At 38.7% G+C, this 25,785-nt stretch overlaps 1 protein-coding gene across 3 annotated transcripts in view; it reads right to left on the bottom strand.

Annotated features, from left to right (window-relative positions):
• Window positions 1-812: 812 nt before the first annotated feature.
• Chi (LIM domain-binding protein 2 Chi) overlaps window positions 813-25,785 on the bottom strand; it is a 94,045-nt gene continuing 69,072 nt past the window's right edge. The window contains exons 3-9 of one of the 3 annotated variants that reach the window (XM_019045960.2): window positions 16,606-16,681; window positions 15,310-15,409; window positions 14,404-14,576; window positions 12,997-13,206; window positions 11,368-11,500; window positions 9,489-9,616; window positions 813-7,848 (exon numbers count right to left, since the gene is read on the bottom strand). In XM_019045960.2, coding sequence (XP_018901505.1) covers window positions 7,615-7,848; window positions 9,489-9,616; window positions 11,368-11,500; window positions 12,997-13,206; window positions 14,404-14,576; window positions 15,310-15,409; window positions 16,606-16,681 — 1,054 coding nt within the window. In that variant the 3' untranslated portion in view covers window positions 813-7,614. Of the gene's footprint in view, window positions 7,849-9,488; window positions 9,617-11,367; window positions 11,501-12,996; window positions 13,207-14,403; window positions 14,577-15,309; window positions 15,413-16,605; window positions 16,682-25,785 lie in introns of all 3 variants that reach the window. The other 2 variants (XM_019045958.2, XM_019045961.2) reach the window with 2 other exon arrangements.

Below are 25,785 nucleotides of genomic sequence, written 5' to 3'. Positions count from 1 at the left end.
TATATTTTAAGACTAGTTTTAGTTGCAATCATTATTATCTCAAATTTTTAAAAATTACACTTATCCACTTGAGAAAAAGTAACGATGAGAGTGTACCTATGGAAATTTGAGTTTCCAGAGCTGGTGAAAATGAGCTGTAAATATTTTAATTTTTACTTGTATATGTAATAATATAAATATTTACATATTTTTTGTAATATTTTATTTACTGTCGTGCCTTGAAATCCAAAAAACTGACACACGAAGCAGAGGTACATTGAACACGAACTCTTGCAACTCTGATAAGATGGTGCGTACAGCACTCATATTTTTCTTTCAAATTTCCAGACTTCTTCATAGAATTCCCCAATTTCCGTGATCTTGATCAATTTCCTCCCAGTTATCCTAAGCAGTAGATACCCTAATTTTTGTCTCTTTTTTTTAAGTTTTAAATCATAATTTTTCAGTTTCATTCTACATTTTCAATGATTATGATTTGCATAAATGAGTTAAAAGCAGAGTTGCCACAGAATTTAGAAAATGAAATTCCCTGACACATTTTGGTCGAATTCCTTGACATTTGAAGGCAACACAGTTTTAAAAAAATGTAATTATATTTTTTTTCACGCAAAATTTGTTTCCAAAGATCAAACCCATGCTGGAAGGCAAATGAAAACAATGCATCAGTTTTCTCTGACATTTCCTTGTTTTTCCGATATTCGTTAACTGTGGCAACCTTGGAAATATACTTGATTATGGATGATACTATCCATCTTTCTTTGATGATAAAAGGTCAACAGGTTTAATTGAATATTGAATTGAAAACACTAGGATTCAATATTATACAAAAGACAACATTTATTGAAATTGAGAAGTTTACAAATAACATGATTGAGATGAATTACAAAATGACGGTCAACAGGAAAAATTTAGAGGGTATACTTCAAACATTGTTGCCAGATGATGCTGGAAAAACAGCACTTTTCTCCATTTCAACCCATGTAAAATATCCATATTCCATCGCACAACCTGGCAACCTTGACTTCAGACGGCAGCTTATGGCTTTAAAGCCAAATGCCCCGATAAACTCTCAGAGTGATACCTCACTAGCGCAAAGGCACTGACCAGAATATGGCGATTGCTCGAATTTTCAAAGCCGTTCACCCGTCGACTAAATTAAAATTTCAGAAAGCTGGTCTATCAGTTATGATTTCATTGAAGAAAAGACAATATCACTGAATAAGACTTTGAAAATTCTAGCAAATCAAAATTACAACCAACACGAGCGATTTTGCAAAAGAGAATGTTTGAGGTCATATCCATGCAATCATATCGAGTACTGATATCGAGATCAAGTAACTGCCTACCATAGACTCAAGCAAAAACGGCAGCATCTTCACGAATATGCACATGAGAGGCGATGTCCTGACTACAGCAACAGAGGCGCACTCTCTGAGACAATGCAATTAACTTTTATTTCGGCCGGAGCGTTTCAGAGGTCAGTAACTTCCTAGCTGGCGTTAGCAATCAACAATTAAAAACTGAGACTCAATGACACAATTTTCTTTCAATGCAAAGCAATTATGCAGGCCACAGAAAAAAGTGCAATGCAGGAATGGCAACAGAGGAGACCACGAATTGAAAATCATGCTCAAATAACCAAACGTAAAAAAGAGAATGGTTTACTCCTATCTTCTCTGAATACTGTAAAGCTGCCATTCGTGCTTTTGAAACTTTTTCCCCACTCACCCAGTGGAAATTTTTGAAGATTGGTAAGATTGGGTTTCCTTCATTGAGTGGAGCGAATAATGACTGATAGCTATTGCAGCAGGCTGCCTCCACTAAAATCACTCTTTTACAACAAATTTAAATGAAGGGAGATTAAAAGTGCTACCAATTTGCTAGAATTGCCACTGCACCTACTTAATTTCGTTGCTCTCACTTTAATATACATGGCATCCAAGACAAAAAAGTGGACTTTTAAGAAATTTCCTAGAATTTGTCAGTGTATCTTATGCTCAACAGAATCAAACACAGGAAAATTGTTTCCACTCAGAATAGGCCCCATGATAAGGGATGAGTTACAGCGATACACAACTTGTTTTCACTTTAAATTTCACGGGGAAAATGAATCACACAATGGGAGGTATGGAAATCAACTCGTAAGCAAGATTTAAGTATTTATAACTGACATTGGTTGAATGGCAAAAATACAAATGATGATATTGGTATAATCTAATTTACATTTGATCTGCCGTAAAATACTTGATAATATCTCATCAAGGAGTTGATTTCCGAATTTACAGTTTTGTGAATCATTGAGCATTTGATATGATGCTTTCATTCTGAACATTATGGTGAGGAACGGTCTCTGTTACACATTACCACATAACATGTGAAATAGGAGTGGCTAGAATCATTCCAAAAATCCGATTCAGCATCCTACGAAATGCAGAGACAAATTTTTAATTGAGAGCATACGTTAACCAAAAAGCAATCGATATTTAGGCCTGCACTTGCCACAAGAAAATAACAAGTATCTGTGTTTTCCCACAATGTTATAAGTCTGAGGAAGATTGCAGGACTAGGCTCTAGAATCTGACTTAAAATGTGAAATTGGTCTTTAGAAGAAACGCTAAGTAATGATGAAGATATTTTCATGGACGTGACATAGAAAAGTAAGATCAAAAATTGAGGCTGAAAAAGTAAGACTCCCCCCATAGGTAAATGTTGTCCTCTCGTTAATAAAAAGTTCATTTCCTGTTCAATTAATAAATGCTACCTTAAAAATAACTCTACAGAAAAATTTACAAAAATGGTTGATACATACATTACAAAAGGTGAATTATTCATAATAGAAGTTGGCGCAGTCAGCCAAAAACTAAAATTTCACTAAAATGTAACCTTTGGAGGGGAAAATGATCGGATAGGTTCACTCTTCTACACATTTGCAAAATGGAAATATAAAAATCTGAATGCGGATAAAACTTGAAAATTTTACTTGGTAAAAATACCAAAGAACAAAATTGAACCAACATTTTTCTTAAGAGTCCAATCACCAAAATTCAAGTTTCAAGAAAAATTGAAAAAAGTGTGCTATTTAGCTGGCGTTCAATAAGTATTTTTTAGGCATACTTTTTTTTGGACACAATGGATTGAGCGCATGACAAACAGAACAATTCTTCCATTTTTCTCAAAACCAAGATTTTGCCGCTTGGACCCTTCAGAAAAATATCAGTTCGTAGTACAAGAGGTCCAAACAAGTATTATACAAGCTGAAGGAGGATAATCATATTTTATAGAAAACAGAACCGCAAGAAAGATACTTTTAAGATATTTTTTAAATTTGTGACATAAGAAACCTGCCAAATAAAAATGATGAAATTTCCATTAATAGTGTACAGCACATATATATTTTTTCCATATCATTGCCTAGATAACAACACTACATGGCAGAAATTTTCATATAATAAGAAAAATTCACAATAGCGCACTTGACAGGAAAACACTAAGGACCAATTTGTTTCTTTGATGAATAAAATTCTGTAGGGCACTGCTGTAGCAGCAATAGCAAAACTCATCATCCACTTGTGTGTTACTGTGATAATACATATGACATTTTTCCACTACTTAGGCGGTTCTGTTCCTCGGGGTACAATATTAAGCTTCATTTCCATATTTTACTGAATGTCTGATACGAAATTTCTCTGACTTCATCCATGCGGAGCATGCCATGGTGGACAATAAAACCTAGAATAATTGCTAGCAGCTCCATGGTAAGCAGAGAATATCTACAAAAGGCAAGCTTTTCATTGTCGGAAAAAAAATTATCGACAGTTTTGCAACTGTTAAGAGAGCAAACGGATTACACTCAAAATATTTAAATTTAAAATGAGAGATAATGATTCGAAACTTGAGAGGAGGAAGAAAAGAATACAGGGATGCGTTAAAAAATTAAAGAAATACCTAAATCAACCATTTACAGCTCGCAAACTATGTTGCACGAATTGTTTGAGGAGACCAATCAAAATCTTTGATGTGATGATGAAACGTTTGTTTTCTTCTCAAATACACGGCCAAGGTTACTATGAACTCTTCAGGTCTGAGGAAGCAAAGTGAGGTGAAAGCATTATTAGGCACCATTTCTGGGAAGAAAAGAGAAACCACCTTCAACAAAATCATCCTTCACTTTCTTTGATTGATTTTTAGCTGGGTATGCTACCAGTTCTGATGGCCGTCATCATACGTTTGTAGTCATTTGTTTCTTAAACAGCTCCTTTGCATAGGGAGACATCAAGCCGTTAAGGATGGCTCGTGGAAGCCTTGAACATTCCATTACAAAAATGACAGTTTTTACGAACCTGAAGTAAAATTCAGGAGTATAACTCTAAAGATAGATCCTTGCAGGGGATTATAATGATTTGCCGATACAAAAGAAAATATATTGCGGGTGTGGTGAACGGTAAGGTGGGTGTGCACCTGCCTTTAAGTTTGTCAAAATCATGGAATTTTTACTTCAGATTTTGTACTTTCAACTAGGACAAATTACTTCATTAAACCCCTCCTGAGGATCCATTTCTGGAGTTGCACTGTTAAAAATTACCATAGGTCAACAAAAATTGTCATCGTAATGATACTATGTTTAGGGCTGCCTTAAATCTCATTTGGTCACAATATAAACTATATAAGACCTTCCTAGGACAAGGAGCTGTCTGAGTAACAACTATAAATACCGCCCTTGGAGCTTTTATTAATTACTTAGCAAACTATCTTACCGCTCTCACTGAAAATAAAAAACCCACAGAAACATTTTTTCCTAGTCATCAAGTTCACGGGTTCTTGTGTCGTATTCATTACACAATTCATTGCCGCATAACCTGTCACTCTTCTGCAGGAATTTGCTTCTGATTTAATGAATGAATACGACTACTTGAGTTCTACATTTATTTGAATGCAAGATAAATTGATAGTGAAACCCTTCCGACAGGCTGCGGTGTTAATTGTGTTCATAATGGGACACCACCTAGCGGTATGTGTGTTTGGTCCTTCAACAATTCATGCAACACAAGGAACGCTAGCTTTACAAGAATTATTCCAGTCGCTCAAAACCCCCAAAAAACTGGTACTTGCTGGTACATCTACTGAGGTTTTCTATGGGAAGAGTTCAAACAGTTTACAAGAACTTATAGCACATTAATTATCTAAGATTAAAAAAATATTCAACTAATTTGGAGCTTGCTGAATATCAAAAATTGGATCCCAGAGAAAAGAAGATACAGATAAAAAGATCAAGAAACAAAAAATAAAGTCAAGAGGTGATTTACAGAATTGCTACTTATTCAAATTTTGGTAATCTGTACAAGTATATACAAGACACAATATTCGTACAGCGTAGTAATTACAATTGATAATTCAGTTGCTAAAAAATTGTGCCACAAAAATACAGTTCCTCGTTAATATGTAATTTTTTTGCTTTGCCGTTTCAACGACAACCATAGTGGAAAAAGGATCAACTTAAAGTCGAGATAATATGAAAAACTTTTTGAAGTTTGGCTAAGATTTGGTCGAGTTTTTGTTGATAAACTGAGATGAGATTAAATGGATTCAAAATAGAAATTTAGAGCATAACAGATCCATGTTAAAATTAAGATGAGCTGGTTGGTTTTAGCAGGAAAAAAAAATCTAAAAAAGACTAATTGAAATTGCACATTGCATTAATGATTCCATAGAATAAATAAGATAGTTTATTCTATCAAAAGTTATCATGCAGTTTTGCGAACTTAATTGAGACATGGATGCAGGCAAATAATTTTTCCACTTCAGATAAGGATATGATACTGAAACTTAGAATTAAAGAATGTTCCAGATTTAGAAGATTGTGTGATGAAAATATTACAATAAAGTCAATGGAAATAATAAGAGCCATCGGAGATTATATGATTAAGAAAGGCAGGGGCCAAGTTTGCACTGCATCCATCTTGGGAGGGATAAAAGGAGTTAAAAAAGAAAAAAGAGCGATTTGATGCAAGATCTGAATGCACTTACAGAGCCAAATCTGTGTTAAAATTCGATTAACAGGAGCAAAATGTAAGGGGAATGGAAAAGAAACAACTTATCAAGAAAAATTAAAAATCTATGATTCTAAGTTGCGGTCCATCGTTAGCTAAAGAGGATAACAGAAATAATAAAATTCTCCAAAATAAAAAATAAACCAGTCTCTGTGTAAAAAGAGATTGACAAGAAAATAACGGTTACAAAATGATTGCCATGGGATTCATGGAGAGAGAAAAAAAAATGTTTTAAAAACGTAAATGTGAACTTTGGTCCAAAACTGATTTGAGAAAGCAACCCAAAAATCATCTATATATTGGCTGAAATTTAGGGTTTCTAACTTAGAAGACATGGAAATGAAAACTGAATCAACTTTTAGAATTTCATTGATTTGATACATTGAAGAAAGAGACATACTGATTCGAAGTACAAATCTTTAGTATTAGAGCTCAGTTACAGCAGCAGTGAAAATAATAAGGGAAAATCGTGCTTACTTGAACCGAATAGCAGGAAGAAAGTAGTAAGAAAATTCAGATAATTAAAAATGATGCTTACAGACATGCATCTGTACACAGATGTAACATGTTTCATCATATCTGAATAGTAATTTTATTCCGATTTACAGAAATGAGTCAAAAACTAAAAAACCGTTTCAACATTTCACCAAGAAACAGTTTTATTACGAAGTAATTTTTGGTTGGATGAAATTAAAAAACAATGACATTTTTTCTTGAATATTTGGGTGGTAGGTCTCAGCAACTAGGCTACAATCATTAGTTGAATGTAAACAATTCGATACGGTGGTTCACAATTTTCCTATAGTAGGAATTTACAACTTCTAATAATGTAAAAATTCCAAGACAGGAATATGAGAAAAATCGGTGATAATATTAAAGATAATGACTCAATGCACAGAAAAAATACTTCTGTAATCAAATTAGAGCGATTCTAACCTGAATATATCCCAATGATTTAAAAAAAACCTTTGAAAGAGTTGATAAACTATCAATTAAACATAAACCAAAAAAGAAATGATAGAATAATTTTCATTAGAAATTTTCAACAATAATAAAATCAGCTACTTAGTCTAATGCTCTGCTGCTAAAATTGTCTGTGTAGAATTATAGTAAAATTTTGCTGCAATTAGAAGTTAGAGGTCTAAATAACTATATAACCTAACAAGGATACCCATCAATTTTGTACTGTTGAGATTTGAGACCATGCTGTGCTTTTGAGGAAGATAACTTCTAATCCTGCAGCAAAATTTTGCATCTATATGCGATTCATTCACTGCTGTTCAATTGACATGCAAATGATTTAGAAACGCTACAGAACACCTTACACTATTCTTTTCAGCAACAGAGAATTAGGTTAAAAATTGCACAACTTGCGTTGACATGATGAGAATTGGTACTGATCTTGAAGAGAATAGAACTGATACATTAATAGCACAAGTTGTTCAGAGACGAAGAAACTGATCTTGAGACCACACAGCGCTACAAACTGCACTGAAAGGAAATTCACTAGCAAATGAAAACAAAATAAATTTGAAATTTGAAACAGTATATGGACACTAAAAGGATATCACTGGCTCACGGCGGGCGACTTCTTGTCTGAATCTTGACTTGAGGGCGTGTTGCCTTGTGTCGACGGCCGGTCCGTCCATGAGTTGGGCGGGTCAGGAAAACCATGCGGCGCATCATGCTCCAGCGAATTTGCAGCGTCGTACTGCGTATTCTCTAATCGAGTGATCATGCGCTCATCTTCCTCACCGAACTCCCCGCCCATCAGTGACGGCTCCCCCACCACCATGACATCCTGTCGAAATAAAAACAAGAGAATTAATTCGTGAATCATGGACACACTCTCATAGACTGCAACTATGCAAATTTTCTACACAAATTTTATCAAATTCAAAAGTCAAGGATCAATGCCTGGAGGTTTTTAATGCTTATGTTCACGTAATACTTTTGAATGATGAGTAGAAAAAATTAACTAACTCGCTGAAGAATTTTTTGCAATCACTATTTATAACAAAATTATGAGGTGAAACAAAGAACTTTGAAAGCTTTGCAGGCTTGCAATTTCTGTAGGCATGGAGAACTCGAAGTATTTTTCCAAACTAAAGCGGTGACTATAAAAATAACTTGACTCAGATTTTTGCAATTTTCAATTATTTGTAGAAAAATAGTTACGGCGGTTATGCACTTCTACAACTAAACGATTTTCGTAAATGTTGAGTGGAGCAACATGAAAGAGGTAACAAAAAATCTTGATTAACAGAGAAAAACCCGGAGATGGGGTTTTGAAGGCTCCACCTTTTAATCACAACAAACTCATCACCTATATGAGCTCAGCAAAATATCCTTCCCATAATGATTCCGTCATTACTAAACAACTTCTTCTTACGAGTAATCACATTTATAGCTTTATCTGTCAGGAAGAATCTGGATTACAACTTTAGACATTCCTCCACAGGGTACACTCGGATTACCTTGCATGACGACCAATTCCCATTGTGGGGCAGAATCTAGCCTGGTAATGAAAGGGTTGTGAGTATTTTTTTCTCAGATTCTTTGAAGTTAACTAAGTTTGATTTGTTCACATCAAATTTTCAGAACACCTGACTCTTTACAGGTAAGATATAGGGAAGTTATAGGTAAGTACCCGGTTGTACAAAATTTGTACCAAAAATACCATAATTTTGATTGGAATTAGCAAAATAAACCAAAACTATCAACTTCCTTCACTGTTTGTCCACATTTCTGCTGCCAAAAAACTGGTAAGTTCGAAATCCACCTAAATCTGTAAGTTCGGGTAACTTTATGGTTTCGAACATGTATCCATTTGGAACAGTGGCCTGTTACAAAGCCCTTTCATGGATGATTTTTTTTTTTTGTCAAGACAGGTCATTTATTTAAACAAAATTGATGACAGAAAGTATTTAACAACATAATAAATGACGTAGAATAAGTGTGCAAGTAAATTAATTAATTAGGAGATGACTTCCCGAGACACGCCGGAATTACCAGAAGGTATATGGTTCATGGATGCTTTGGAATATTAAAATTTTTTTTCTTCGATACTTGTGCCAGCAATAACATTTTCAGGGTTTCTCTGAATATTTAGTTTTAAAGAGCGGAGCCATTTTAGAGGTGACACATTCTATTGAGAAAGGCAAGTGGAGAAAATAACGTCCCCTTTGTAGGGACAGTGTTTCAGAGGCTTACTGCGATCCGTTAGGACCAGTGCCTTACCTTCTACCTAAAACTTAAGGAGCCACCTTGGCCAAAAAATCCCAATTTTTAGGAGCCATCTATAATTTTTCAGGAGTCAAATAAGCTACTTTTAGGGGCATTTAATGTATGACGCCTGAGGAAGGCAGGTCAGTGGATAGGACAGCTCTAAGTTGGTTTGAAATCAAAGATTTGAACAGATATTAAGGTTGAGCAACTTACCTGGGACGCCAGAGAAAAATTAGGACCCGGAGAACGTTTTTTATTAGGAACAGGTGGAGTGTTATTAGCTGCACCTCCTGACTGTGAGCCTTTTCGTTTCCGCCTTTTACTTGCCGGCCTTTGTGATTCTGTGAAGGAAGAACAAAATTGGGTGAAAAACAGAAAAAACCAACAATGTCTCTAGGAGGATTTGAAAAATCCGCAAAACGCATGCCATTAAAATGTTCCTTTTCAAAAGAACTTTCTTGTATTTTAGATCAATTGTGGCTCGTGACAAAGAGATCATACCTTCAATTTTAAAAGAATAGGAGGCATCCTATGGAAACGGTCATCAGGATTACCACATCATTTAGTAAATAAATTTCCCTGACTTCCTGACAAATTTTGGTAACATTCTTAGACAATTGAAGATATGCAAGATGGTTAAGAACACATAATTTGAAATAGTTTTCAGGCAAAGTTTGTTGTTTGGAACGTCTAATCTATTCTATAGAGCGAATAAAGGTGACTTAAAAATTTTTCCCTGATATTTTCGCCATTTTTCCTGACAGTTCCAGGTTTTCCCTGACTTTTTCAGATTCCCTGACATATTCCGGTAATGCCAGTATTCTCCAACTTTGGCAATCCTAGCTCATGTTTGGCACTGCATAGTTGGCTGGACTGACGTTCAAAATGAAGCTCCGAAGTGATGGCTGTTAAGTAAAGTGTTGCGCATCGATGCTGCACGGGAGAGCTGCCTGCTCTCCTTCGAAGGTTATCGTTGGCAACACTTGGCTAAGCAGCCACCACTAATGAACTTAACTTTGAAAGTTTGTCAAGCCTTTATAATAGGGATGTGTTTCTTTGGAAACTCACTTCACTCTTCTTCTTTCAACAACTTTTCGCATGGTAAAAAATGCTCAGTGCTTTCAGAGATGCAAGGAAAGAATAAGCATACTTTAGTAAGAGCTATACAATTACTAGGAGACATGACTTAGGCTTAATTCTCACGAATCACTTTTTCTTGATCATTAGAGGCTCTCAAAGATATGAGGTGTAAAAACTTAAATTATGTATCACAGCTGTCAGCCATCAGCTAGCAATACCGTACCAGGTTGTTCCATCTAAAAAATAATGTTGCTCATTTGATGAGTAGAAGGGATAAGGAGGAGAGAAAAATTACGATTAAAAAACCCAACAACCTGGGTTGTCAGAGTTCAGAAACTGAATTTCTCATCAACATTTGGGTAAAAGTATCTGACAAATAAAGACAGGCAAGATGGTTATGAAGACACTTTGAAATTGTTTTCACGCAAAATTTCTTGTTCAAAATATCAAAGCCGTTCTAGAAAGCAGATAAAGGCGATTTACAATTTTTCCTTGACTTTCATCATTTTCTCTAACAATCCCTGACTGTGGTATCCTTGTCTTAACTGTAGAGACACTGTTCTAACTTCAAAGAAATAAATAAGTAATAAAATCATGATTCAGAAACATAAAAAAAATTCCAATCAATTAATATCCATCACTAAAAATTATTTTTGCGAATCTTCATAAATGTAAATGAGGAGATAGTAGAGAAAATAGAACTATTCATCCGAGGAAGTGAAAATTAAAACATTACAAGTTACAATTCGTTTAGCAAAAGGGCCAAAAGGTTTTGAAGAACAGCCGAGGGGAAGTTTCTACCTTGTTCTTCATCTAAGAGCGCATTTATACAGGAGTTCAGCTCATTTTAAAATTGAGGGGCCTAAATCTTTCAATAAGGCAGTTGATCGAAAGTTTTTGTGAGATGAGGTGTTCATGTTCTATTATAAAAAATTCGATTTTACGATACTGAAATTGGTCATGGGCTGAAACATGCTGACAGCTTGTGATGAAGTCCAAACAGAAGGAATACCTCGCTTACCAGGCGGAGCCACCATGCGCTGCCACTTTTGAAAAAGCGTCGTTTTCAGACAATCTCTTGGAGATAATGCGTACGCTTTATGCCTTGACATCAGCTCTTGCATTGGTTCCAATATCACACATAGCTGCAAAACAAGAAAAATTACAATATTAACCATGCAAAGGACAGCTGAGTTGTGCGGTCTCTTAAATGGTGCAGAAAACTGCTTGCTGATCAACTGTCTGCAGGCAGCAAAATTGAATGAGAAACTAAGTTGATTATTTCCCAAAAGGCAAAGACTTTGTGAGAAAGACTTAAAAGGATTTCTATTCCTAGTTTTAGATAATCCATAATTGATCCTACTTTCGATCAAGATAATGAACAGAAAATCATCCAGTACATTCTAGAGTTTTAAAAACAGACACTTACCAGGTGTCTAAAAACTCGGTGGAAAAAAATTCCATTTGAATAATTGATTTTTTTTTTCCATTACAGGTGAGAGATGTGCTTCAAAATAGTGTGGAAACTTTCGTACAGTAGTTTCAAAGGCTATTCATCTATTTCCTAATGTTCTCTTATCAAAAGTATTTCATTAAAAAAGCGAGGTTTCCAGGGACTCATAACATAGTTTGTAAGGAGCGTGTGTCCAAAAAACAGGTCACCTTTCTCTTGATGAAGAGATATACATAAAAAAAGGTTGTTGTTGTCATTCAGTGCATTTTACCGATTTGAAGAATTTTAATTTTTCCGCCTGGAACTCAGAAGAGGAACGCATTCTCCATTTTGTGAGTTAAATGGATCGCATTAAGCAGTAGGGAACCAGGGTAATTACTGAGTTATTAAAATTGTGCAACTTATTCTTTCCTTTAAAAAAAGCCTTGAATAGTGAATATGTAGTTTTTGTTTTTCTACCCAAAAACTATTGCGTTTAAAGGAAAACGATTAATACAATTATTATACATGCATATATTTAGTATTTTTTTAAAGCAAAGCAGGGGTTACAGAACTTTGAAAATCCTGTAAACAGGTTGGTTCTCTTATGCTAAATGCTATCAGAATATTCACTTGGTACCGTAATTTCATCTGTGAGAATGAAAACACACCATTTCAGAGACTTAAAAATGCCCAAAATTGATTAAAGATATTCAATTTTCATTAAAGCCATTGAAGATGGCGCATCTACATCAACTTGGGCCTTTAAAGCGCCCCAAAGTAATTGAGCCAATTACTTTCCAAATCATGGTAAGCGCCAATCTCTATTTTGATGGGCGAAGAGTTGTTTTTTCTTTGTTTTCTCTGGTACCTATAATCAATCATGTCTGATTTCAAAATAGCCTTCTAAAAGAACATACTTACATATTTTGGAATTCAAAGATTGTCAACAAAGTGAATAAACGGTTTTTCTTGTTTATCTCGCATTTGCAATGTTGGCGCTTATGTGATTTGGAAAGTAATCAGATGTCTTTTGGCACCAAAAAGCTTTTTCTTGGACCAATTTCTTCACTTACTGCCCACTTATTTGTGTCTCTTGGACATTATCATTTTGCGGGTTGGTGTGTTTTTATTCTCACTGATTAAATTACAAAGTTGATTTAAAAAACAAAAAGAGAAAAGAAGAAAAAAGACACCAGATTTACTTACCCTGAGGTAGTTGAGCGTAGAATTAGTTATACCCATACGAGTAATGTTTTTGCTCAGTTGATCCAGCATATTTGGATCCTGTTGCGAATGGAGACCTACTACAGTTTTCGGAACTAGTTCTTTATGTGCTCTGACGGAGAGATGCCACGATTTGATTCGCATCATGTCGTCAAATGTAAAATCTAATATTAACCTTCCTTCCGTACAAACCTGAAACATTCAGATCAAACCCATTGTTAAAATTTAAGGTACATTCAAATAATTAAAGTGCAGGAAAAGAGAAGCCTCAGCAGAGACTGTGCAACAGTCAAGACAGGGTATGATAATCTTTCAGCGATCAGTGGAAATCGAAAAAGTATAATAGTAAAGTAAAACAGTAAATCATTGAAAATACAAGGGTTGCAATCTTTTAAGAGCGCTGTACACACCATACCAGGGAATTTGGTGCAGTTGAATTTCAAATTTATTTGATTTGATGTTCTTTACAGCCTCCCAAGCACGATGAGCTATTATAAGCAGAAATTATTATAATTAATATTATAACGCAGAAAAGCGAGGCTGAAGAAGGAATTTTTTAGTTTAATTACTCGCGATACCAAGTAGGAGTGTGCAACATTTTATTGGTGATTATGGAGAGCTTTTGCTTTCTCGTCGGCTAGGTAGATGAGACAGACGAAAATAATTAAATTCGTTTGAATGATAACAGCAAGCAGTTCAGAAGTAGAGTGCCAGGAGATTGAAATAAATCCAAATTTTTTGCTTTTGAAATTCTTTGCTTTTGAGAATACAATTCGAGAACTTCCATGGGATTTGCCGGTGCATTGGGAGGTTGGACAGTACATCTGAGTTGCCTCTCAAACCCCTGATTTACTGAAGCCTGGGCTTCTTATGAAGCTAAAATTATAGAATGTGCTCCGCGACATTTCTGAAGTACTTTTTTCATTTAAATATAAAATAGGGAATCTTACTTTACAGATGAGCCTTTTACGACCAGTTCCACACAAAAATAAACCATGAAAAGGTGTGCTAGGTCTTTTTGTTTTCTTCTTTTTCATTGAGTGTTTTTTGTTTTCTTCTTTTTCATCGTGTGTTTCAGAATTTTTTGAGTCCCCACCAAATCAGTTTATGCATTTTCAGACTGCGACAGAAGATCCGCCATCTTGCTTGTTGCATTTACTTTATAAGTAAATGCAGTGTCAGACGATCTTCCGTCGCAGTCTAGAAGTGCATAAACTTATTTGGCGTGGACTCTACTACGAATTTTAACTGCTAGGACTGATGTCAATCCTCTGTTAATTAATGGATCACTGAATGATACATTAATCACAACAGAACAAGTTTTCTCATCAGAATTTCATGCTGAGAACATCAACTGAATGGAAGAAAAGTTAAATATAATGCACTAACCTTAGTAAACATAGGTTTCCCATGGTGCGTCACCATTGTACATTGATCACAGTCAAGCGTAATACTTGTATTATGAAAAGATTCTTTAGGATGCTTTAAATTATAATACAATTCAGTTACACCTCCTTCAAAGATGCTTCTAAAATACCTAGGAATTAACGTCCTTCCAATAGCTGCAAAAAATAAAAACAAAATAATTAATTGAGAAAGAAACCGAGCTTTAAAAATCATACAAGTATGAAACAACTATTTTACGCACAGATTGTGTTCATGTCGCTTGCAAACAGATAAAATGTAACTATACTCAGGACTTCACAATACATTCAGTGAACCAATTTTCGTCATTTCTGCACATTTATATGATAATATAGAAAAGGCTAACAAAACAAGTATACTGCAAAGCTCTTTAGGCAAAAGGTGGAGATGTGGCTGACAGAGACTACGAATTGACTAAAAATTAAGTATTGTGATAACGTATCAAAATGCTAAAATGCGCATCTTGTCTAGAGGCAGGCAAATGAATCCACATGGTATATTATCAAACCAGTGGTTGCTGTTACGCTCACTATAGAACAGTGAGGAATTTTCAACGGTCTGAAATTTTATGAACTTCTTTTATAGAAGAAAACAAGAGCTAAGTATAAAAAAATCCTCAGTTTCTAAGTGGAATGATAATTGGATGTGTTCTGATAAATTATCTAATCTGCTAAAACACATGGGTTCAAATGAAAATGCCGGCTTAAGACATCACAAGATAGTTAACTTTCTCACATTTAAAGCCATTACTCGGCAATTTTTGATCTGGAAAGTAAAAAATATTGTGAACTCAGCTCATCAAGCACTTTCATTGTCTTTACCAAAGTTACCGCAAACTTTTTCAAAGGAATACAAAAAATGTATACTTACAATATCTTTTGGGTCCGTCTTCTAAACAAAAAGCTAGGGTAAGAGTTGCATCATCCTCAAAAAATTCAGTTACAAATGAGTCCCACCATAAATTATCACTCTCCTGAAACAAAACACCAAGACCTATTTAAAACTGAAAATTGAGATACGTTAAAATATGGAAGGAAGGGCATTATTTTAGTTAGCAGTTATTTTTAACGGAAGTGATGAAAAAATCTCTACGAGCACTCTTCATGTTTGCCTTTAAGAACATGGATCTGTCTCACTCAGGTCAACGAATCTTCAATACCTTCAGAAGACACCCGTTTGGTTTTCATCATTGGAGACTACAGAGGGGGGTCTAAAAGACTATACTTCAAATTTTTTTGGTCACTAGTAAACACTATGTTGACACCAAGAGCGGTGAACCTTGCAGCTCAGATCCTAATGTTGAAAATGAGATGTGATCTACTTTGATAGCTCTCTACTAAGTAACATAAGTAATCAAAAACTGTCTGATAAATGCGAGTATTTACCAAAACCTTTTTCCGAACAGTCATATTAACGTATTCGGGGGCGGAATCTTGTCTCGATCAGATCAACGAATCTTCAAAAATTTCAGAAGACACCCGTTAAATTTTCATCACGAGAGACTTCTAGCAAGCTCGTCTTATTATTATGTTTTCAGGTTCACACCCTGAGGCTGGTGTTCCATGCGTGTATTTGAATTTGAAGAAGCAGTAAAAAACTGTTAAAAGTTCATTATAAAATAAGTAGTGAAGTAGTTATAAGGGTGTGTTATGAAATGAAAAACCTTCATGATAAAATAAAACTTGTTTCAACAAGAAGATCTTAATCATCCAGCATTCAATTTAAAAACGTATACAGGGTGTTTACCAGTTATAAAAACTAAAATTGGGGACTTTTCGGGACTTTGAGGGAAGTTTTTTCATGAAAATTGAGGACTTTTTCCCCCGAAATAGTAAGAGAAAGGGAGCTAGTTAGAGCGTTAAAAGGCGTATTTTATACGACTAATTTTACAAGTCATGTTGGACCGATGAAAACATATGAAAAACCAAGCAACATTTCAATTTTTATTATTCCTGATTATATCGCGTCGCCGCGGCTGGTGGGAGAATTTGAAAATGCCGGCATTTAGGACGACGTTTGTCATTTTCTGGGAACCTGAACGAGAAAATTGGGGATATCATGGACACCTTTCCAAAATCGGGGATAATCGGGGACAATGGGGACTTTTGGGGACCGGTAGACACCCTGTTGTCTGGTGACGAATAGAAAATGTAAAGAAACATTTACCTCCGTTCTTTGTTGCAGCCTTTTATTAAGCTCAAATACACGGTAATCAGGTTGCCCAAAGTATGGAGTATGCCTCCTGAAACAGAGAAAATTCAGACAATTAGAATTGCGACAAAATTTCAGATAAATTAACAATAAAATACATAAAAAATACATAGATATATGTCGCTTCTAATAAATTTCTTCTGCGATATGTGTATTCAACTCTCTTCCCGCAAACAAAACGGGCTTTAAATTTTAAAACCTCCTAGTGCGACACAAAAAAAGAAGAAAAAAAATCAAATTACGGAGCGTGTAAAGTACGGTAGTGAATCTTAATTCGCCATCGAATTTGTAGATTTCAATTCAATTCCACATCCGAATCGCTGGTTTCATTTTTTTTTGTCACGTGCACTTCTATCAGTTTGCGGATCAGGTGAGTGAACTAAGAATGTTCAAAATTAGCTTGGCGTTTCGATGAAATCGGAGCCTTTATTCTCACATCGTCGATAACGGAACGCTCCTTCAACTCAAAATAACGCGGAGAACAAACAACGGAAAAATATACGAAGCCGCATACGAGGCAATTCCCAATACCCCCTTTGGAATTGGAATCATCCGAGAACGCCCCGTATAACGTCCTCTGGGCTTCTTTATTGACGGAAGAAAATCATTACGAACGAAATACCGCGATATAAACCAAATGAGATACATTTCCGTAAGATAAACGCGGTATTTGAAAAATGCAACGGGTGTTAAACAGTGGAAGAGAAATCGAAGTTGGGTTCGAACCCAACATGCAACTATTTTAACTCTGCGGTGGGCCGGGTTGCATACGCTCCATTTTGCAGGCGAAATATGAGATCTGCCAACGCACGCACGCTCGCGATAGGGCGCAGACATGTGCTTTCAGTGATTCAGCTGGTTTTTTTGGGAAGAAATTTTATTTAAGCACAACGTAACTACCACAAGTATCTTTTTGTATCTATCTACATGATTTATAACTACACTAGTTGCATTTTTACAGAGTAACGTTAGATAATAAAATCATTATCTAAAAAAGCAGGACTTACAAAATTCTCTATCTTCTTTTTAAGAAAAATCAAAACATGAATTTTTAGTTTAATTACATACATTTAAATGAAGGAAAACCAGTGTTGCCAACATTCCAAGAATTGCCACTGTCTACAGTTTAATTCAAATTGTTCTGTCCTACACGTCAATATCGACCCCGCGGCCTATCCTTCTCTCTCCCGCGCATTCTTACCTTAAAAAGACTGTCTCTTTGTCTCTCTCTCGTCTTTTGTCCATCCCTATCCTGAACACCTGACTCCTCGCTCGATCCCCTAGAATATCGCACCTGAGAGCCTTGTGGTCTCCATTTTTCTGCATTTTCCGTCTCTCCTTGACCCCCCACCCCTCCTCAATCTAGACCCCTACCTTGGCGCCTCGCGAGTTTGAGGCACAGAAACGTTTCTTAGTGGCGTGGCGTGAATGATCGATATTCGATATTTCTCCATTTTAAGCTATGGTGAAACATTGATTATTAAGGTGTTCGCCGCGAACACCCTGTTTACCGATCCTTTACTATAGGTTTAAATGACAGATATATCGATCTTTCGCAAAGCACGCCACGCCACTGGTTACTTTGCCCCGTTCCCGTTCCGAGGGTGTTTTGAACGTATGTAAAATAAAAATAATCGATTCTAGGTAAGACAGGTTGCCTCACCAAGAAAAAACTGATACAAGAGAGAGATATAATAAAAGCCATAAAAAGAGATGTAATAAAGAGAGGAGAGAAGGATTGCTAAGAGATATAATCGATACTGTAATCAAATGGAGGAGAAATAACAGTGATGCAAACTGCAGAGTTGCCATTGTTATAGGGTACTCGTCACAACCGTGGGTACTCAAATTTTTTCTGTAGACAGGGCTGCTACGGAATAGGGAAAATTAAATTCCCTGACATTTTCCGGACAACATTTGGTGAAATTCCCCTGACAATTGAAGATATGCCAGATGGCCAGAAAGACATAATTAGAAACAGTTTTTTAGCAAAATTCGTTGTTCGAAACGTCAAACTCATTCTAGAAAACGAATAAAGGTGCTTATCAATTTTTCCCTGACATTTTCGAAATTTTCGCTGTCATTACAAAGTCCACGGAATAGGGAAAATTAAATTCCCTGACATTTCCCCGACAACATTTGGTGAAATTCCCCTGATAATCGAAAATATGCCAGACGGTCGGAAAGACATTATCAGAAATAGTTTTTGAGCAAAATTCGTTGTTCGAAACGTCTAACTCATCCTAGAAAACGAATAAAGGTGCTTATCAATTTTCCCCTGACATTTTCGAAATTTTCCCTGTCATTTCCAGGTTTTCCCTGCCTTTTTAAAATCCCCCGACATTTCCCGGTATTCCCTGGATATGACAACCCTGTGTGAAGTCTGGCATCGTGGTATGAAACTCGTGATGTCAGAGTCCACGATGATACATAAGGATTGAAGTGGAAACTTTCCTTTTCGTAATTTTTGCGAGGACAGTGCTCGGAATCTTCCACTCGGAAGCCTTGAAAAAACTTGCGGGGAAAAAGTGTTATCCTCTCAGGTGCCTCACCGTCGGAAATGATACTTGGAAAACTTGGTAACGGCTTAAAAAAATTAGAGTTTGCGCGTGATTCTTCAGAACAGCTGCCCTCTTTTCAGCGCCTATTCTTTCAATACCAGTGGCGCGAGGTGCTTTGCGATACGTCGATATACCCCCATTAGGAGCTGTGGTAAAGAATCGATTATTGATGTGTTCTTGGCGAAAACCCTGTTTATCGATCCTTTTCCATAGGTTTAAGGCAGGACAATCGATGTATCGCAAAGCACGCCACGCCACTGTTCCTGGACTCCCAAATTGCGCCGAATTTACCGTGATTTCTCAGGGTTTTGGACTATAGAATTCCCTGACTTTTCAGGATATAGGAACATATAATTTCTCACTTTTCAGGGCTTTGGAACATAAAAATTGCAGTGCTTCGGCTGGAAGAAAAAAATTCAAGATTCTGCAGCAAAATTCACTGTCTATCCAAGAACGTGCCGAAGAATTTAACTTGTCTTCTCCTTCGTCTCAGGCTAATTTTATTCTAACGTTCAGAACTACACTCGAACTCGGAGACTGACGGATCGCAAAACTGATATGATGCGTGATCTTGTGACCGCCTCTGGAGTTGGCCCTTGAAAAAGTTCGACTTGGGGAAAAGCGTTCACTGGAAAAAAAAACACATTGGATCTAGAGTCCAGACTCTTAAAAACATCGACAAGAAAAAATCCTCTTGATTCAATCGGACTTTTGCTAGATCAAGAACCAAGCCTCTTAATTTGAGCGGATTTCCTTTCGATTTAAGCTTAAATCTGATTGAATCAAGAGTATTTTTTCTTGTCAATGTTTTCAATAGTCCGGACTCTAGATCCAATGTGTTTTTTTTTTTTTTCAGTGTTGGGCCTGATCGGTCGGATTTGTGGGCAGCCAGTGTCGATTCCTACTGGAGATCGACGACACAGAACCGAACAGAACTCGCAGAGGAGGCTCAGAACCTTGATACGAACTTCGCTCTCGGCGAAAATCACGATTTTCCGGGAATTTCCCGACAGCGGCAACACCGCGGGCGGCGCGGATTCGAATCCCGCCAAACTGCGGCGCGGCGGAGGAGTCGAGGAGTTGACGACCGCGGGTCACCGCTGCCGAGTCGCGGGAAATTCCCGGAATTCCCCGTTCAAACAGGCGCGGGAAACCACGATTCCGAAGGCGAGCCGGCAACGCTGTCGGGGAGTAATCGACACCGTTGCCAAAACGTGCGTGCTCCGAGGATTGCGCGAGGCAGAGTCCACGAGTTTCCGAACCGATCCGGCGACGCTGCCACGGGCCGCCGCCGCCACATCTTCCCCCTCCTTCTCCTGCGAAGGTGAGGCGCGCACAGGTATAATAAAAAAAGAAGAAAAAAAGGGGAAGGGAAAGAAAAAAAAGAGAAAAAGAAAAACCTGTGACGCGTATGTATCGAGCCCAACGATGCCACGTCCAGGTTCGTTTTGGATATCTCTGCTTGGATTCAATTAAATTCACTAGGGGGTACGCTCCTTGGCAGCCACGTGGCTCAACCCCCAGAGGGCGCTTAGCACCCTCGAAGGTCCGCTTCGCAGACTCCTCGTGAGTTCATCTGAACAAGGCTGCCGTAGAATTTCGAAAATGTAATTCCCTGACATTTCCCTAATTTCCATGACAAATTTTGGCGAAACTCCCGGACAACTGAAGATATGCCAGATGGTTAAAAGGACATAATTAGAAATGGTTTTCACGCAAATTGGTTGTTTGAAACGTTAAACCCATTCTAGAAAGCAAATAAAGGTGACTGAACAATTTTTTCCTGACGTTTCCGCCATTTTCCCGGACGTTTTCGGCATTTTCCCTGACATTTTCGCCATATAAGAAATCAGTACTTTTCTGGAGTTTCCGGAAATTCCGGACTTGGGGACACCCTGAAGATGGAATTTTTCTTTGAAATTCAATCAAAAACGGCATTTTGAGAGGGAGAAGGGTAGAGCAGAGGCAGAGCGTTGTGAAATCTTCAGGAAGGGTGCAGAACTGTCCCGCAACTGCATAACCCGGGGGGGGGGGGGGGGGGGCGGCGGCTCTGATCAATTGTGAAGCGGTAGGAGGAAACAGACGGCAGCCACGATCAGAGGCGATTTTGCAAGTTAGCAACACTGTTTTCTTCCATTTAAAATATCGATTTCAAGAAATCGATTGATCACTGATTCGATTGTTTTACATGCAATAAAGGGAGGAAAAACAGTGTTGCCAACTTTCAAGAATCGCCACTGTCCAGGATCCGCGTTCGTATAGAGTGCGCTGTGCGGAATTCACAAGATTCAGCCCTGGACCAATCTGACACCCGATGACGTAATGCACCCCGTTGCTCATGGCCGCATCAGGCTGGATTTTTAGCACCAATTTTTTTCCTCGTAATTTAGTTAAGGCCTGGATACACGCTCAAATTTCCGTCGATTTCCGATCAAAATGATGACAAAAATGGCGGTCGAGGGTTATATAATTTGACATCTAAAATTAATTAAAACGGCGTGTTGATTGAAATAAGCATGAGCTCAGCTTGTGTGGAAATCAGATGACGGACGAGACCCACAGTTCCATCAACTACCATCAAATTTTTTTAGGCCACAAAAAATTGATGGTAGATGGTGCGCACCAGTCACCATTTGATCGGAAATAGCTAGAAATGTGAACGTGTATCTAGGCCTTTATAATTTTGGAATTTCGGGAAGGGTGAAACCTAATTCACATGTATTGCGACTTTGCAGAGTACGGTGCTTTCTTGTCGTTAGACTTGCTTTCCCTTCCTCCAAAAGTTCACAGGTCTATTCACCGAGTTTTTCGACTAGGACAAGAAAAAGTCGGCTCAACAGAATTTGATGAAATTCATTTAAGGAAGTATTTCACTTTCACATGTGGTTTTCGGGAATTTTCTCCATTTTCATTTGGTTCCTATTTTTGAGCGGATCCGGTAAAAATTTGGAAAGACTTACCTTACTTTGTCTCACTGAGATCACAGAAAATTTACAGAATCTTAAACATCGTCCAACCCTCCTGGATACTCTGCCAGAGAAGAAAATCCCGCCGTATCATCCGAGTTTCCCGAGGCATCTCGATGAAAAACCTTGCAAATCTTGCGCAATAATTACAAGATAGAACAGCGAGACCCGTTGCACAACATCCCTCAATTTTAATTCACCTTGCCTCTCCCTCTCCCCTCATTGCAAAGAGCGAGAGGGGGAGGGCAGGGGCAGCGAATTCAAACGAGACTATCCATACAAATTCCAATTTCCCTGAGACTTGACAACGTGGCTGCGGTGGCGACGACTCCCTCGGCTCCGGGTGGGGCGGGGGGACGGGGGGAGGGGGTGGCGACGTTGCCGGGTACGCGGCCCCCCTTAGTTTTCCTGCGCTGCCCGGCACTGCCGCACAGTGGATCGAGGCAATCAGAGAGGTCGGACATTGAATTTTGGACTGAAGCTATAAATTTTTATGTTTATTACATCACGCTGTAAATTGCAAGGGGTGCTTTTGCAAGAAAATTTTACGAGAAAACCAATGGAACCATTTTAAGAACCTCAAAGTTGTGTATAAACGGAGTTACAAGCAATTAAAATGTCAAAATTTTGTCCCACCTCTCCTAGTAACTCGACCCACTGTGTGCCGCCGAGGGGCGAGACCAACCGGCCCGACGTAGCCGTTTCGAACATCTTTTAGAGAGGCACAAGGAACCACGATTTCGGGCTCATTGCAGAAAGAACATATCGATATCGATGGCTAAATCCTGCGAATGTTAGACTAGGCTAGACGCGATTACTCTCGATTTCTTCTCGATTTTCTAGGACGAACTTTCCTCAACGTTGGCAGATGTTTAGGATTTAAATTGTGAAGAAAGCTGCCTGCAATGTTTGAAGAAAAATATTCAGAATTTCCCCAGTAAATTAGTTTTTGAAAGGAAGTACCAAGGTTGCCACAGAATTTAGAAAATTAAAATCCCTGATTTCCCTGACACATTTTGGTGAAATTCCCTGACAATAATTGAAGATATGCCAGATGGTTAAAAATGCATAATCAGAAATAGTTTACAGGCAAAATTTCTTGTTCGAAACATCTAACTCGTTCTAGAGAGCAAAAAAAACGACTTGACAATTTTTCCCTAACATTTTCGTCTTTTACCCTGATATTCCCAGGTTATCCCTGAGTGTGGCAATCCTGAAATATGGCAACGTATGAGGGGATCATACGGTGTTTTTTTTACTTATGACAATTGGCGTTGGGCGCAACCGACCCGCGCCGATAAGCATTTGAAGGAAATTCCGACCTAAGCACTGAAGATATCGGCCGATTCGATGAGCGACTCGGCAGCGGTGGTGTGAGCGCCGACCCGGCGTCTAGCGGGCGAGCTGTCGCGTCGCTGCACATGCAGGCCGTGGTGCGCGACCGGCACCGCTCGCCGCTCTCGGAAACCCGATCGGCGCGGCATCGGCGGAGGCGGTATCCAGAGTGGAGATGATAAATAAGCCCGACGAAAAGTAAACAGAAAAAAAGAGCCGCGTCCGGGAAACTGGGTCACCGCCCGACGACCCAACGGCAATGCGCGAGAATTCGGCAAACCTGACTTCCTCATCCGCCGCCGCCCGGCACGTGTTGCACCCGCATCGTCCGATGCCGACATCAAAGTATCGTGGGAAAGTCAAGAGCCGAAAAGAAGAACGGGAGAGGAAAAGTTCCCGGGAAGAGGAGCGGAAGAGTTCCCGGGAAGAGGAACGGAAGAGTTCCCGGGAAGAGGTACGGAAGAGTTCCCGAGAAAAGGAACGGGAGAGTTTCCGGGAAGAGGAACGAGAAGGTTCCCGGGAAAAGGAACGGGAGAGTTCCCGGGAAAAGGAACGGAGTAGTTCCCGGGAAAAGGAACTGAAGACTTCCCGGGAAAAGGTACGGAAGACTTTCCGGGAAGAGGAACTAGAGAGTTCCGGGGAAGAGGAATGGAAGAGTTCCCGAGAAAAGAAACGGGAGTTCCCGAGAAGAGGAACGGGAGAGTCCCGGGAAAAGGAGTGGGAGAGTTCCCGGGAAAAGGAACGGGAGAGTTCCCGGGAAGAGGAGCGGAAAAGTTCCCGGGAAGGATCGAGAAGTGGCATGCATGCTGAGGAACAGAAGAGTTCCCGGGAAAAGGAACGAGAGAGTTTCCGGAAAGAGGAACGAGAAAGTTCCCGGGAAGGGGAACAGAAGAATTCCCGGGAAAAGGAACGGGAGAGTTCCCGGGAAAAGGAACGGGAGAGTTCCCGGGAAGAGGAACGAGAGAGTTCCGGGGAAGAGGAATGGAAGAGTTCCCGAGATAAGGAACAGAAGAGTTCCCGGGAAGGATCGAGAAGTGGCATGCTTGCTCGGAATACACACCAAAAATGTCATGTTACCAGACGGGAAGAGTGACTGAAACGCCACCTCCCCTTCAATTCCCCTTTCAATTTACAGTGTAGGCAACACAGTGCGGTCATTGCGGTCAGCGTGAAACGGATAGCGCCTACAAGAGTGCATGAATACTTCACGCATTGCGCCTAACATAGTGCGGTCAGCGTGAAACGCATAGCGCCTACAAGACTGCGTGAATACTTCACGCATTGCGCCAAACACGGTGCGGTCTGCGCGGCGCGGCGGCGGAAGTTAAAATCATTAAACCACATTCATGTTTGTTCTTTCATAATTTTTTCGTTCATTTCTTATGAATGGAGGGCCTTGTCCACACAGAGATAGGTTTACAAAACTTAATTTTTGCTAGTAGTGTTGACAGGGCATCCTCAAAAAATGTGTTCAACACGAGTAAACGCGTCTTGTGCACCCCTCCCCCGCTGGCACCTTCACTTGATGGTTTTTATTGATGTTTCAATACGAATGAGAAGGGGGCGGCAAAATACAGACGGCCCATGGGCGGCAAGTAAGTAAATCCGGCCCTGATGTCAGTTGCGAACACCCTGTTTATCGATGCTTTTCCATAGGTTTAAATGCTACATCCAAATTCTCGTAAGACACAACCCTCGGGGAAGAGGAGAGATCGAAGGAAGGCGAAATAAGATACAGTGGATCTACAAGCCCCCATTCCCGCTTCGACGCTGAGGTTCAATCGAGTATACATACGACGCGACGGTCGTGGTTATCAGTGGCAGAATTCGCGCCTTATCAGCGTTGACGTGGTTAACGCGGGTTAACGCAAGGCGCGGGGTGCGAAGGGAAAGAAAAAGCGACGACGCGACGGGGAACAGCCACAAACAAGATGAAGATGCCGGGAACACAGAGCGTACAGCGTGTCCCGGATAGTACGAATATTGAAAGAGTCGATTCTTTGGTTCAAAAAAGAGACGTTTTTGTGGAATAACTTGTTTTTTCCAGAAAAGCTTTCCATGGGGGCCCCAACATCCCCCTATTATTCCTTATTGGTCCCTATTATCTCAAAAAAAACTCACATGATGAGTCACAGCAAAAAAACGCGAGATACATTTCCTTCAAATTTTTCAACGCTGATTTTCTTTATATTTTTCAACGAGGGGAGCGAGAGGGACAATTTGCCGAAAACACGGGGGACACAAAAATAAATTTTAAAAAAAGGAATAAAAAA

The sequence above is a fragment of the Bemisia tabaci genome, chromosome 10, assembly GCF_918797505.1.
Source record: "Bemisia tabaci chromosome 10, PGI_BMITA_v3".
Taxonomy (NCBI): Eukaryota; Metazoa; Arthropoda; class Insecta; order Hemiptera; family Aleyrodidae; genus Bemisia; species Bemisia tabaci.
This window is presented reverse-complemented; position numbering and strand designations above follow the sequence as displayed.